General features: G+C 42.6%; 1 protein-coding gene across 1 annotated transcript in view; it reads right to left on the bottom strand.

Annotated features, from left to right (window-relative positions):
• LOC147724825 (ranBP-type and C3HC4-type zinc finger-containing protein 1-like) overlaps nucleotides 1-14,523 on the bottom strand; it is a 431,577-nt gene that overhangs the window by 92,825 nt on the left and 324,229 nt on the right. Inside the window, exon 11 of the mRNA XM_086966324.1 lies at nucleotides 7,646-7,825. Within this exon, the coding sequence (XP_086822450.1) occupies nucleotides 7,646-7,825 (180 nt within the window). The remainder of the gene's footprint in view (nucleotides 1-7,645; nucleotides 7,826-14,523) is intronic.

Genomic DNA, 14,523 nt, shown 5'->3' with positions numbered 1-14,523 from the left:
GGTGAGCGATGTAGTGGAGTTTCAGTGTAGAGATGGGGCCTTCCGGGCAGGCTTCTAGCCTGAAGGTGGGTACTATAAAGAGATTCCCACCTTCTCAAAACCCTGATTCACCCTGTGGTGTAGAGGAGCTGGGTAGTCACACACATACACAGTATCCTCACTTTCTACTGAGCCCCAATCCACAGCGGACTGCCCAGTTCAAGCGGCGCAACGCATATCACCAATTGGGTCCTGGAATAGGGGAGAGTTGATGGACAACTACGATATATGTCTCTTTCAAGAGACTTGGTTGTTGTCTCCTCCAGCTAGGGTAGGATATGCGTCTTTTCATTCACCGGCTGTGCAGGGTCTGAGGAGAAGACCCTCCTGGGGGCTATGTATTTGGGTTGCCTAGCACATAGGCTCCTCAGCTAAGATAATAGATTCTCACTGTCCGGACATCCTAAGTGTGGTACAAAACGTTTTGGATGGTATGTCGCTGGCAGTGATTAACATCTATTTGCGCCCCCAACCGCTCCAGCTGGGCCTATCTACTCTGGATGCTCTGGAGGTTGTCCTGCACGCCTTCCCCTCGTTGTTTCATAAAATCATTGGCACCGATTTTAACTGCCATTTTGAACCACTTTTGGGGATCCCTTCGATAACCTCAGATGAGGACGAATGTTGGCTGATCCCGGACTGTTCTATGTACCCTGAAAAGCTCTTACTGCCCCTGGCCCTGGCGATCAACAAGATGGTTGTTTCACATTCTCTCAGGGCCTGTAATGGCAGATTGCCTCCAGATGTCCCAGGCTCTAGCACTTTCAATAGACCAGGGAGAACCACGACCATAGATTACATTCTGGTAAATGTGGAATTCTGGGCGAGATTGAGAGCCTTTTCTGTCATCCCAAGGGTCGATAGTGACCACAACTTACTGTCACTAGAATTGCTGGACACTCTGGGCCACTATACTGAACTAGGCCGAGATGAGACTTACATCAACTCGAACCTGGTTACAGTAGCAGGTGGGAGACGAATCAGATGGGCGAAGATCGCGTTGGCGCCTGACAAGCTAGCAGAGTTATATCGCCATGTCGCATGCTCTCTTACAGAGGTTGCTTAGCTCTTGAGCATCAATTGCGATCTCCCCCATCTTCTCCCCCAGGGTCTGCAGTGAATCCATAATAACCTTTTCTGCTCCCTGGCCGGTTACTTTTATTCCACCGACCCTAAGCGGCCAAGGGTAAAAAAGCGAGACCATTGGTTTAACAATAATTGTAGGCTAGCGAAAAATTCTCTGATAAAGGAGGTAAAATCGGGGTCCCAGTCTAGCATTAGAAACGCTAGGGAAACATACAAAAGTTTGATTAAGGAGGCCAGGTTCGAATAGGAGGCCACAAGGTGGGAAAATATTAAGGCAGCCTTGGACGCTCGAGACTATAGGTCTTTCTGGAATCTTGTGAGAGTTGGGTTGGCTGAAGGGATGTCTGCCAATACCCTAACCTTAGTGAAGAGATTTGGTTGGATCACTTCAAGCCCCTCTATTCACTTAGTGATCCTGAACTCCAGGTAGAGTCTCTAACCCAAATAACTTCTTTGGTTCCACTGCTCCCGGAGGCCTCGGGCCTTGCTTGTCCTCCCTGCACCCTCCGCGAAGTGCAGATGGCCCTCGGTAGTTGGAAACTTGGGAAAGCCCCGGGCCTTGATAGGATCCCTGGCGACCTTTTTTGAAGACAACAAAAGGTTTGGGCTCCATACATCTGGGTCTATTTTATCCTACAGAGCCTCGAGATACCCCCCCCACCTGGCTGGGAGCTGAAATAATCCCCATCCACAAAAAAGCTTCCCCTCTTGACTCGGCCAACTACCGCCCCATAAGTTTGATCGACGTCCTCCAGAAGATTTTTGCCCGCCTACTTTTAACAAGGATGCAGAGTGGGATGGATGAACAACACAGCCTAACCTCCCTCCAAGCGGGCTTTCGCGCAAAGGTTTCCACCATTGGCCAACTGTTTAGATCTACTGGAAGATGGTTTCTATTGGGGCTGGTAGCTTGTACCTGATATTTGTGTACCTTCGGTCCACATTTGACCTGGTCCAAAGGGACAAGCTTTGAGCTATACTGTTGGAGATGGGCGCCCCGGCCTACTTGTAACACCTATTTAAACGCATGCACTAAGGCACCTATGCCAGGGTGAGGTATGTGAGGAGTGGGGAGCTGTTGGCCCCGTTCCCGGTGGAAAAGGGAGTGAGGCAGGGGTGCGTCTTGGCCCCTACCCTCTTCTCCCTCTTCCTTAATGGGTTGATAGACCACCTTCTGGGAACTAGAGACCTGGACTCCCCTAGCTTAGCAGGGCGAAAGATACCTGCCCTAATGTTGGCTGATGACATCCTCCTATTGTAAAAATCATCTATGGGCATACAGCGTACATTAGAGGCTTTCTGCTCTTTTTGCCGATTGAGGAACTTAGAGATTAATCTCTCCAAAACAAAGTTCATGGTATAGAACAGTAAATTGGCCAACTGCCTTCACCCCCACATGGATGGAACGGTGTTGGATCGAGTGTCTACCTTTGATTATTTGGGGGTTACACTCAATGACAGAATGGACTGGGGGTCCCATATGGCTAAGGCCAACCTGAAGCTGGCCCAATCATCTGGTGGCATCTTAAAAGTTTTTAACAATACCTCTTCCAAAATGATGAGCCCCCCTCTGGAGATATATAAAGCGCAGGCGAGAGGGGGTGCACTTTATGGCGTAGAGCTATGGGGTCATGTTAGTGCTGCCCCCCTATCCCTCACTGAGAACAGCTTTATCAGGCGTCTGCTGAGACTCCCTAGGAGCACCCCCCTGAATCCCCTTCGGTTGGAACTAGGTTTGGTACCCATCCAGGAGATTGTCACAAATCGTCCCCTCCTGTATTGGAGACGCCTATGGTCGACCCCCGAGCTCTCGAGCTACAGAGAGGACCTGAGAGATATTCTGCTCAGGGGGACCTTGGGGAAAATTCCCTGGCTAAACTACATCAAGCATCTTTGCCATGCTCTAGGTAGGGGGGACATGTGGTCGTTCCCTCAAGAGACCTGTCCGCTGTACTCTAAGAAAACGCTGAATTTGGCTCTAAGGAGCTACCGAATGGAACTTACAATAACTAATTCTTCCAAGGGTAGGCTGACTAACATCTTTTTGGATATCAAGGCCCATCCTCACTTTGAAGAATTTTTGAAGGATATCCAGCCTCCCCTCGTTAATAAACTTTTTATTCAGTTCAGACACGGGTCATTGACTCTGAGGGCCGCAACACATAAGTGGTCGAATGCCCTAACTCCTGTGAACTCGTGTCCTGGGTGTTCGAGTAGTAGAGAGACAGAGCTGCACGTTCTGCGCTTCTGACCCTCCTATGTCAGGGCAAGAAATAAATGGATCCTGCAATTATGTAGGTCCAGGGGTGTTAGGGACTACAGGGAGGTCTTTAGACTCCTTAAATATGACACCACCCCCCTGATAGTGTTTGCTACAGCTAGATTTATCCAGTCTATGTGGTACAAGAGGTGTGCAATACTAAAATTGAATGCCCTCAGTTTACCATTTGCGAAGTAGAATACTATGGTAACAAATGTGGATTTTCTGTGATGCTTTATGGTCAGTGACTGTCTATTGGTTGTGCCATTTTCTTTTTGTAATGGATCTACACATCTCATATCTCTCTTTTTTAACTAGCTGAAGAATTTTAATGTCTGCATGAATTGTAATGTATGAACTTTTAAATTTCTCCTCTATTAGTTTTTATTATGTATTTTTATCTGTAATAGTGTCTTCTTATGGTATTTTACCGATAATAAAAGCTTTTGACTGACTGACTGGTAATTATGTGGTTGAAACCCCAATATTCTGTGAAACGCAGGGTTTGTATTGGCAACATTGTTTTGTACATTTGGCCCCTTTTCCTTATGTGTGCCAGAAAACAGTTTGGAGGAGGTGCCTCTTTACAAGAAGGTGGCAGATCTCACATTCATATAGGTACAGTGTGGGTTTAACCCAGGAAAGATGGTTTGATGTTAGTGACCATGTAAAATGCTGTGAACTCCTACAAACCTGTATTTATAAATACTCACAAACATTTTGCAGGTTTCTTCATACCCTCGAAATGCAGGAATAATAACTACTGTAAAATGCAGTCTTTCAAAGCTATCAATGGTGTATCTCCAAACTATTACTCTGATATCACATCCCATTACACTCTCACTCGAAATAAATGATTCAGCAACATCAGTTATCAAGGGCCAGATGTACAAACATTAGGAATACCAATTTTCTGATTGGGATTCTCTCCGAATTGCAATTTGGGAAACTGGTATTCCTAATGTATGAAACTCATTGAGTTTCATTTAGGGGTTCCGTGGGGGTCGTAAATAGACCTCACTCATGAATATCAATGAGGTAGGTCGTAGTTTGTGACCCATTAGGAATCACAGTCATCACAGGGATGGTGGCCTGCTGAGATCACCATGTCCCTGATTGCTTTTTAATGAAGCATTTTTTCTTTATACATGCAGCCCATTTACCGTAAAGAAAAAAAAAGAAAAAAATTAAACCATGAGGTTTCATTTCTAAGAGTAGTAGGCAATAGTCTGTGGGGCCACTGCCTCCTCATAAAAAATATTTTTATTTACATTCTCATGCAAATGGGTTACCATTACTTTTAAACTGGTGGCAAAGTATTACTGTTTTGAGACTGGAATTTGGTTGCAAAACAGTAATACATACCATACAGATTCGGTATTTGGAAGCGGCACCCCTTCTAAATACCGAATCGTACATGCAAAATATGATTTGGTAGCAAGTTACTAAATCGCATTTGTACATTTTTAAAAAAGCATTTTTCGGTTCGCAAAAGGCCTTATTCTGTATATCAAGCCATTTGCGACTGGAAAAATGCTTTGCACATCTTGCCCCAAGTGACTTCCAAAACAAGAGTGCTGTATTAAAGTTCTTGTCTATCCATCTCCTGGACTCTCAATGGCGGAATGGTCTGCCACCAGATTTTTCAGTTATTCATTCTTTTTTGGGTTCCAAAATTATGCTGAAAAGTCAACTCTTTGCTACTCAGCCCCAACTTTGTTGTAAACATGTAAATTCCAAACCTATATATTGTTTTAACATAACATAAGTGTATTTGTAAAGCGCACGTTCACCCATAGGTCTCTTGGCGCTGAATAACAGATATTTATTGAAACCCAACTCATGGTACTCATTTTATCGACCTCAGATGGATGAAAGGCTGAGTGGACAGGATAGGATTTGAACCTGTGACCATGAGGTCAAACACAGGCCCCTGCAGTGGATGCATTAGTCCACTGAGCCACCAGGCCTGGCATAAGCGTGATGTACGTTGTTGTACTAGTTAAGTGCATCTCTTTGCCAGCTATAACTACAAAATTGCTGTAAGGGGGTTAGAAGCACACTGCCTCACACCCCAGCACCATTACCCCTTTTTTTCTGGTTAGTGTAGTGCAGGATTTTGCGCTTGCTTGAAAGTTCATCATAATTTTCACCCTAGGCTGGTGCAGTCATTGCTGTATCGCTAGTCACGTGTTTCTGGATTTCGTTCATCATCAGAAGAGAGCTATGGATAGTTATTACACCATCACTGAAGTTAATCCATATACACCGCCGCACTGGTCTACACTGTTTAGCCATGGATGATAGCCAGACATGAATGCCATTAATGCTATGTATAATGTTCGTGCTATAAATTGTACTGCTCTCCTAATGAGGGAAAGCCAAGTGAATACCCATATTTTCATTAAATCTAGAGTAAGAACTTTCTTGACAGGAGAATAATTTTATCCATGTGGAGAAACAAATATATGTTAGATTGCACGGATCTGCTAGAGGTACTCCTTGAGACTTTTTGCCCAAAACAATCTGCAGGACTAATCTGAGAAAAGGAAGAGCACATGTAGAAATGCTTTACTTGCCTGAGTAATCTGGGTGACTTTTCTGAATCATGAAAAGTTTAGAAGTCTCTGGAAGTCTCCATAAGCTTTTTGGACGCGGGCTTGTGGTTTTGAACCGTTATTTCCCATTTTGTTACTAATTCTGTAACCAAATCAGTTTAATTAAACTTTATATTAGTATTGAGGCAGAGAAATCACTATCCCTGTTACAAGTGTGTAGAGTACAGCACAACAACAATCGATCACCAGGATAACAGTGAGCACTGTAGACATCAGTCACGATACTAGGAATTGCAATGGTTAGTAGTATTTAGAAAACAAAAAATAGAATTGTTGAAATGCTTGAATGAATCTCAGCAACTGGTAAGTACTTGGACTGCATTTCAGTCCATTGATTGTTTTTCCCACTGTGCCACTCCAGACAGAGTCCAGCCCTATGCAGAACAATCCTTGGCCCTGCCCTTACAGTAACAGTTCGGCTGGAACAGGCATGGTCGGTCCCATTCAGACCGGAACACATGTAACAGCAGACTGGCTTCAGCCTAGTTGAGTCTCCTCTTTGATGAGCAGCTTGAGTCATGTGGTACAGCAAGCATCTGATTCACGTCACAGAATAACCATTACATGTAAGCTTTAATTAGTGCTTGAATTTAGCTCAGCTGCTGTTAACTGCGTGGTCCCTATTTCAGTACAATATTAACTGCTATTGGAGACCACCATAGTCACATGCAGACTTTCCTGGCGAAGAAGAATGTCTGTCCAGGTAACAGCCAGTCCAACTGTGCATAAGGCTAAGGGATAAGTGGGTTGGTTGTGGTCCACTGTGGGTATCTCACCACATCGCGTGTGAATATGTTAATGTGCAACCTTCTTCAGAAAACGCCCATTTTATTGCGCTCTTTGTTGTTGGAAGTTTGTTAGAACATATGTTAGAAAATTTAACAATGTGGAAGAAGAACTAATGAAAAAGTTACTTTGTAAACCTGAGATTTTTTTTAACCGATATCTGATGTCTCAGGTCTAGTTCGCGCTATATAAAACTCAAAAAAATAAATTTAAAAAACTTCAGCATCAAGAAAAGTACAGAAAAATAAAGAAACTGGTGAAAAATAGACAGTTTAGTAGATTTTACTTTTGGCCAGTAAACAAGTTCATGCAGGATGAATATCTGAAAATGTAGCTCATGATGGTCTGATGCTAAATCCTATCTGGGGGAGGGAGGGTCTTTGATAGCAGAGCTGACCTTATGAAAGACATGCCAATAGCCTTGCTGCAGTTCAACAAACGTGCCATGCTGTGTGTGTGTATTACCATCCTCTATGCATGTTACAAATGACTTTATCTCAAGTGCCATAGGGCTTTATAAACTATATTGCAGAATATGGTGGATGGAGAGGGTCAAGTTTAAGCAATTGATGTTAAAAAGACTACAAAGTTACATTTGAAAAGCAACTGGATGATTATGGAAAGTTTTTGACATTGACATTCAATACCAAAAAATGGCAAGCAAGTGTTACCTACAACTTCTCCCATATTACATACCATACCAGCTAACAACTGTAGCTGGAATAACATATTTGGCAATATAAGTAGCTAATTAATAGTTGATACTTTACAGTACTATTTATCACAGATAATTCTGTTTACTGTTCTAGCATCCACTTAGCTTTGAACGCAACATTCTGGCTAAGAAGTGTATTACCTTGCAAATCAAGCAGTTTGTCTTCTGGCAAATTGGGCACCAAAACTCGTTTACTAAGTCCTCATAGATACACCACCCTCTGCAATCCGCCGTCTTGCAATGATAACTGTTCTTGCTCCGGCTCTCGGCAACGGTGAGTCCACGTTCTAAGAACTTCCTGTACTCCTCGGCAGACACCAGCTACAACCAAGACAACACAACCAGATACACACTTTTGAAACAGTGATAGTGAACAGTTCAAACTTCAGAACCATTTGAAATTTAATGCCAGGACTAAAAAACACACTATGATGCTCTAGTAATGGCCGACTGTGCTCTAAAAGCCATTTAAGGAAATATCATACGATGTGATAATCAATCAATAGACTAAATCTAACATTCGTCATTGTAGACAATACAAATTATACTTACATTGAACCAGTGATTGAAACTCCAGAAACATTAAGTTCACTTATGTTCCTTTCTATAGTCTTACATTTTAATATCCCCCCCTACTGTTATCTATTTTTATAGGCATATTCATTTTTAAATATATAGCAATGGTTATTTTATTGTATATGCTAAGAAGAAGTAATATAGAGTACAACATTCAGGTTAAATAAACTATATGTTGTCAAATCTGAGCGGAAAATAAAAATCGTGATTACTGAACACAAAAGTAACATCAGAAACCACAACAAAAACTCAACTGTAGCCATGCATTGGCTTCAAGCTAGACACAACATAGCACAACTGTTTTTTACCATCTTAGAAGTAATGAAATCCATGCCCGATATGGATCCTCATACAGAGCTTGCGAGATTTTAATTCTTTTGGATTAAAGAATTGGAATCCATGCAGCCTTTTGGGAGGGATGACAGATTGGAATATTCATGTTTCTATTGAGATTTTATATTTCTGCTCATAATTTGACCATGTTAAAGTTCGTTACCTTTTTATAACCACATTTTTAATAAGTATTGTTATAGAAACAGTTTTCATCTGCAACCATCATTATCTTTGGTGTTTTAACCTTGTGTTTATCTGGTTTTGGCATACATCCTATTGTGTACGGCTGTAATTTAAATCAACACATTATCAGCTTTTACTAATTCACAGGGTGTTTAATTCTAATTCCAGTGCATGACACCATTGTTTTAAAATACAACATTGTCATTTTTCAGCTAATATACATTTAAGAGGAAGCAACCTATGAGCCATGACAGATTGAGGCTCACGCGCGACACTTGACGTTAGTTTAAACACGTTTTGATCGGATTCGCCATTCGCAGTGCAGGTTTTCACAACTTGTGCACACGTTAATATACGGTGCACATGGGGTTCGAATACAGCTTTAATTGAAAGCAGTCGTAATGGTCCTTTATGTAGAATTTTGAAGCATGTCTTGCACCATTGAGCACATTGTCACTACCTTAAGAATACAGTTATAACCTAAAGCGTCCGTAACAAGCCATCACGAAGTGTGGCTCAAGCATTTTTTTTCACCATTGAGCATGTTTCCATCACCTCGCAATGACAGGAAAATGTAACCAATGCCTTGCAGGGTCTTGTTTAACATCAGTGTATATATGGCTTTTTCTGAAATCGGGCATGATTAACAACACGGTCCACTAATTAAGATGTTGTTTCGCACTCAGTCTTGTTTATGACATTTAAGATACCACTTTACCTACTACGAGGGTGATACACGTCAGTAATGAACACATGATATCTTGTTTAAACACATAGATTTATTTAAAATAGAGAGACTTGCATTGAGCTGATCACGGTACTGTTTGCTTGTAGATTTCCTACTTGGATGTCCCTAAAGAAGGGTCCATGACCCGAAATGCATTCGGCAACACTAGGGGTCAAGTCTTCTGAACAGAAGAAATTTTAGTCACAGATTTGGAAAATTGTTAATTTGTCAGAAATTGAAAATCCTCAATGTCTTTATATGAAGGAACCAGATTAACCAATGATGAAAATTGGTCTGAATAAATAATGGTGATTCAAACTGCAGAACACTAGGAATTTATATACGATATCCGGATAAAAAAACAACAAGTCTTTAAGTTAAGTACGACCGGATTCAGTAGTTGAGGATCCACCTCTGACACATTGTTTTAAGTTTGCTAAACAAGTCTGACATATCCAGATCACAGCATACTTTCTTTACATAGGCGAGTCTTGTAATATTTAATGTTATATCTAGTTTCTGACAGTCAGACCGAACCAGCCTATTAAGGCCGGTTTCCTGTATGGTTCCAAGGAGATAGCCACAGCAGCAGAGGGCTAAATTTAATATAATCCGTAATATTACCTACTCCTAACTTCGCATGACCCATGTAAGTCGAGGTGCTATTAGGTACACCGAGCAACCTCCTACAAAAACGATTCTCTAGTTTCTGCAAAGCAGAGTAATCCCACACACCCCAAAGTCCTGCACCATAGGTGGCAAGTGAGAGACATGTAGCTTTATAAACAACCACCAATTCTTTGGGCGGTTTAAGCCCCAGCTTGGAATCAAAGTCAAAAAGTGCCTCTATCCTCCTTGAAAACTTAGTGGTCTTTCCCTTCCAAATGGGTTCCAACTACAGCCTTCGTCAAAAACAACCCCAAGTAGGTACTAACTCAGTCTTGGAATTATTCAAGGTGTAAGCATTGTTCTTCATCCTTTGGCTTCATCCTTTGGCACCATAAACCAAGATATGGGTTTTATTTTGGGTAATGGGGAGATCTAAATCGGCCATGAACCTAGAGTATTGATCCAGCGACCTTTGAAACCCTACACTGTTCCTTAGATGATCGGCATAGGTAACACCAGTATAGGACGGGTGTCTACTCGAGGTGAATCAGCACCAAAACTGGCCAGATGTTTCTCAAGACCATGAACATAAATTAAGAACAAGAAGGGTGGAAGTACACAACCCCACTATACTACCCTCACAAGCTTAATTGCCTTACTGGTTTTCCCATTAGGGACATATCTAAGACCAGTACTTACCTCATTATGCAATTGCCTGAGAAAACTAACAACGGGAACATCCACCCCCATGTTGGACATAATATGCACAATTTAGATCTATTTACAGGGTCAATGTGGCATCAGGTCAACGAACGCCAGTTACCAACTATCCTGGTTGGCTATAGAATTCTTGTTGATCAACAAATATAGATTAAGGCATTGGTCAATAGTACCAAGAACGTACGAGAACCAAACAGTAGGTCTGAGAGACTATGAATATGATTTCATATAAAAAATTAGAAGCAGAAAAACAATAGGAGAACTGGAGGCAGATCAACGTAATAAATGTAATGGGAATCTACACATTAGACAGAGACAGAATTCTTCGCCTTTGAAATTTGTAAATGTGTACTGGTGATACAACAGCAAAAGGAACAAGCATTTGCAATGCAATAGGTCTCGCATTATTTAAGTTTGAGCTATTAGCATTGTAAATGGCAATTGTTTTTTGCTTTGTGCTATAGTTATTTTTTTACATAAAAAGCTACATATAAAATATTTTTTATTAAAGTTATTTATGCAGTATCTAAATTTTGTTTGCATAAAACAGTACAATAATATCTTAGTAAAAAAGTCAAATATTTTAATGGTAATTCACCAAATGTTCATTTATGTGTTGGTTTTGAAAATAGCTAAATTAATAGCTTTGTCATTTACAATGCCAATAGTTATAACTTTCGCAAATGTGACACCTATAGCATTTGTAATGCAACATTTGTATTTACGTGACTTAGATGTATTGATATTACAAATAACAATGGCTTTTAATTTTTTTTAATACTTAATAAAAGTGATTGTAATTTATAATGGCAATAGCTTAAACTTTTGTAAATAACTTTTGTGAAGATTATGTTCAGTGTATTTTATTGTAACGAAATCCAAGAACAGAAGTGAAATATTAACATCTTTTTGTGACATTTGTAATAAAGCTTGAAACGTTGAGAGAACATATTTGTGCTGTGGTGGTGCTGAGTGATGCTGTGGTGGTGCTGAATGGGGCTGTGGTGATGCTGAGTGATGCTGTGGTGGTGCTGAGTGGTGCTATGGTGGTGCTGTGGTGGTGCTGTGGTGGTGCTGTGGAGGTGCTGTGGTGGTGCTGAGTGATGCTGAGTGATGCTGTGGTGGTGCTGAGTGGTGCTGTGGTGGTTCTGAGTGATGCTGTGGTGGTTCTGAGTGATAATGTGGTGGTGCTGAGTGACTGTACTCACTGTCACTCTGCACTCATTGTCACTCTGCACTCACTGTCACTCTGCACTCACTGTCACTCTGCACTCACTGTCACTCTGCACGCACTCTGCACTCACTGTCACTCTGCACACACTCTGCACTCACTGTCACTCTGCACTCACTGTCACTCTGCACTCACTGTCACTCTGCACTCACTGTCACTGCACTCACTGTCACTGCACTCACTGTCACTCTGCACTCACTCTGCACTCACCCTGCACTCACTGTCACTCTGCACTCACTGTCACTCTGCACTCACTGTCACTCTGCACTCACTGTTTCTGCACGCACTCTGCACTCACTGTCACTCTGCACTCACTGTCACTCTGCACTCACTGTCACTCAGCACTCACTGTCACTCTGCACTCACTGTCACTCTGCACTCACTGTCACTCTGCACTCACTTGTATCTGTCTGTCTTTGCTTTATTTTTTTATATCTGTACATGTCTGAATTAGCTCATATGTGCGTGATTGCTTGTGCGGTCATATATGTAACAGTAATGAATGTAACTGCATGAACGTGTGGGTTTGTGCTTGTGTGTGTGCGCGTATTGGGGTAACTGCGCATGGTGTGGATTGCATGTTAGCATGTAACCAACTGATTTTGGCCTCAGAAGTTCACATGCCCACAATTACAGATTTCACTCACTGGATCAGGCTGAAATCCTGAGCCAACTGAAACGCCCACACAGTAAGCTGTAACACAAAGACAAAAGACCCACGGGCATTTGAAGTTCCACATGTTTTCAGGAGTCAGCAGCCAATTTAAAACACATTTATGCAAATACGCAAAGAAAACTTCCAATCCTGCATCTGAACTTCAGTAGCACGAACAGGAAGGAGAAGCCAGACAGGACCTGCAGTGTTTAAGAAAGAAAAGTCTGAAAGTAACGGGGGGAGTGGGTGGGGTGCAAATGAATGCTGAAATAAACAATAGAGGAAAATCAGGAAATGTACTTGCTGCTCCAGAATTGAATGCAGTCATCTGTAAATGAAAAGCAATATTAAACACTATTGCATACTGGATCATCGGCAATGCATTGTGATTGGCTAGAATGTCAATTTATACGTATCTGAGGCTTTCGACACACAACAAATCAAGTGTAACACCTGCCTCGATTTTGAGGAAAGTTACTGTGTATGAAAAACTGACACTTGCAAAAAAGCTAATCCTGAAATGATACCACTGACTGACTGCACTGGACTCTACGGAAGAACTGACAGTGGTAACATAACGTTTTATAAAACTTAAGAATTCACCTCCCTATACCACGCAAACACCAAACTGCTCATCCCCCTGCTCAAGCCGCCGGCCTCTCCTTGGAACAAGCATGGCGCGTGCTGCAGTCCGCCGCCGGCCTGCGACCAGGAAGTCAGGCAGGCCGGGCGGGACAACCGGAAACAGGAAGTAGGAGGGCGGGAGCCTACCCCGCCTCCCACGGAAGAGCCGCGATTGTTTTGAGCACCGGAGCAGGCAGGAGCCTACCCTGCGCCCCGGTGCCGAAGAAGGAAGGAAGAGTCCTGCTGCCGGTGAGAGCCGAGGAAGCCGGTGAGTGGGGCTTCGCCTTGTTGGGGGGGGCATGTGTGTGCGCGCGCGTGCGGCGGCGGGCTGTGTGTGAGCGTGTGTGTGTGTGACTGTGGGGGGTTGCCTGTCTGGGTGCCTGCGTGTAAGTGTAAATGCGTGTGCATGCATGCGCGTTAGCCTGACTTGCTGGGAGTATGGGAGGGAAGTGCACGGCGCGGCGCAGGACGGAACGTGCGCGTTCGCGCAGCCAAATCCGCCTGCTAAAGCTCGTGATAGTTTTTTGTCCGTCATTCCCCGGCATCCGACAGCTATAAGTCTCCGCCCTGGACGCATCCTTCGGATGCGAATTCCAGGGCGAGACCTAAAAAGTATGTTCATATAATAATTAAGACCCAATCTATGTAATATAGCAGAGTGCAACGGTTCTGTGTATAGCGCTTCCCTTCTCACTGGAGTTAAACAATGCCTTTTTTGTTTTTGTCGCTCTACCTTTTTACTGCAAACTTCAAATTATTGGAAGCCCTCCCACTTGAGTGGCAATGTGTTGTACATTTTGATAACTAAGTTACGGTCTTGGATGCCCCCCCATCCCTCCACCGTTCCTCAATATGTTACTCTATGGCCAGTGCGTAATATTGGATAGTGGTGGGAAATTAGCTTCAAGAGTTTCATTTCCAAACACCCCACCCAAGTATAAGAATGTATATTACAGACATTTTACTTTTCTGTCTGGAAGGATTGCCAAATATTTTACTACACAGGGATATGTAAGGGGAACATTCACATGCTAACTGTTGTAGTGATGTTCATGGCCAAAAAGGCTGAAAAAGCTAACAAAATAATTAATGAGAAGTGCTTAAGTCTAAGCAGATATGGACAGTTGGTTTACTGATGCAGAATTTAAAAAATATTGTGGTCGGTGCTATCTGCACCAGGTGGAAACCTGATGCACAAGTTACTACTTGTGTAACGATATATCTGTAAGAGACATTAGTTAGTGATAGATTCCTTACCTTAGATTCCTTACCTTAGAATATCCCCAGGCGTCAGACTGGATCCGGAAATTTTTGCGTAGCAATACCCCTGCGCGCTGGTAGGCGTCGTCTGCGGCTCCGCG

The sequence above is a fragment of the Lissotriton vulgaris genome, chromosome 4_1 (genome assembly GCF_964263255.1).
Source record: "Lissotriton vulgaris chromosome 4_1, aLisVul1.2, whole genome shotgun sequence".
Classification (NCBI taxonomy): domain Eukaryota; kingdom Metazoa; phylum Chordata; class Amphibia; order Caudata; family Salamandridae; genus Lissotriton; species Lissotriton vulgaris.
Note: the sequence above shows the minus strand (reverse complement) of the source record. Positions and strands in the feature narration are given on the sequence as shown.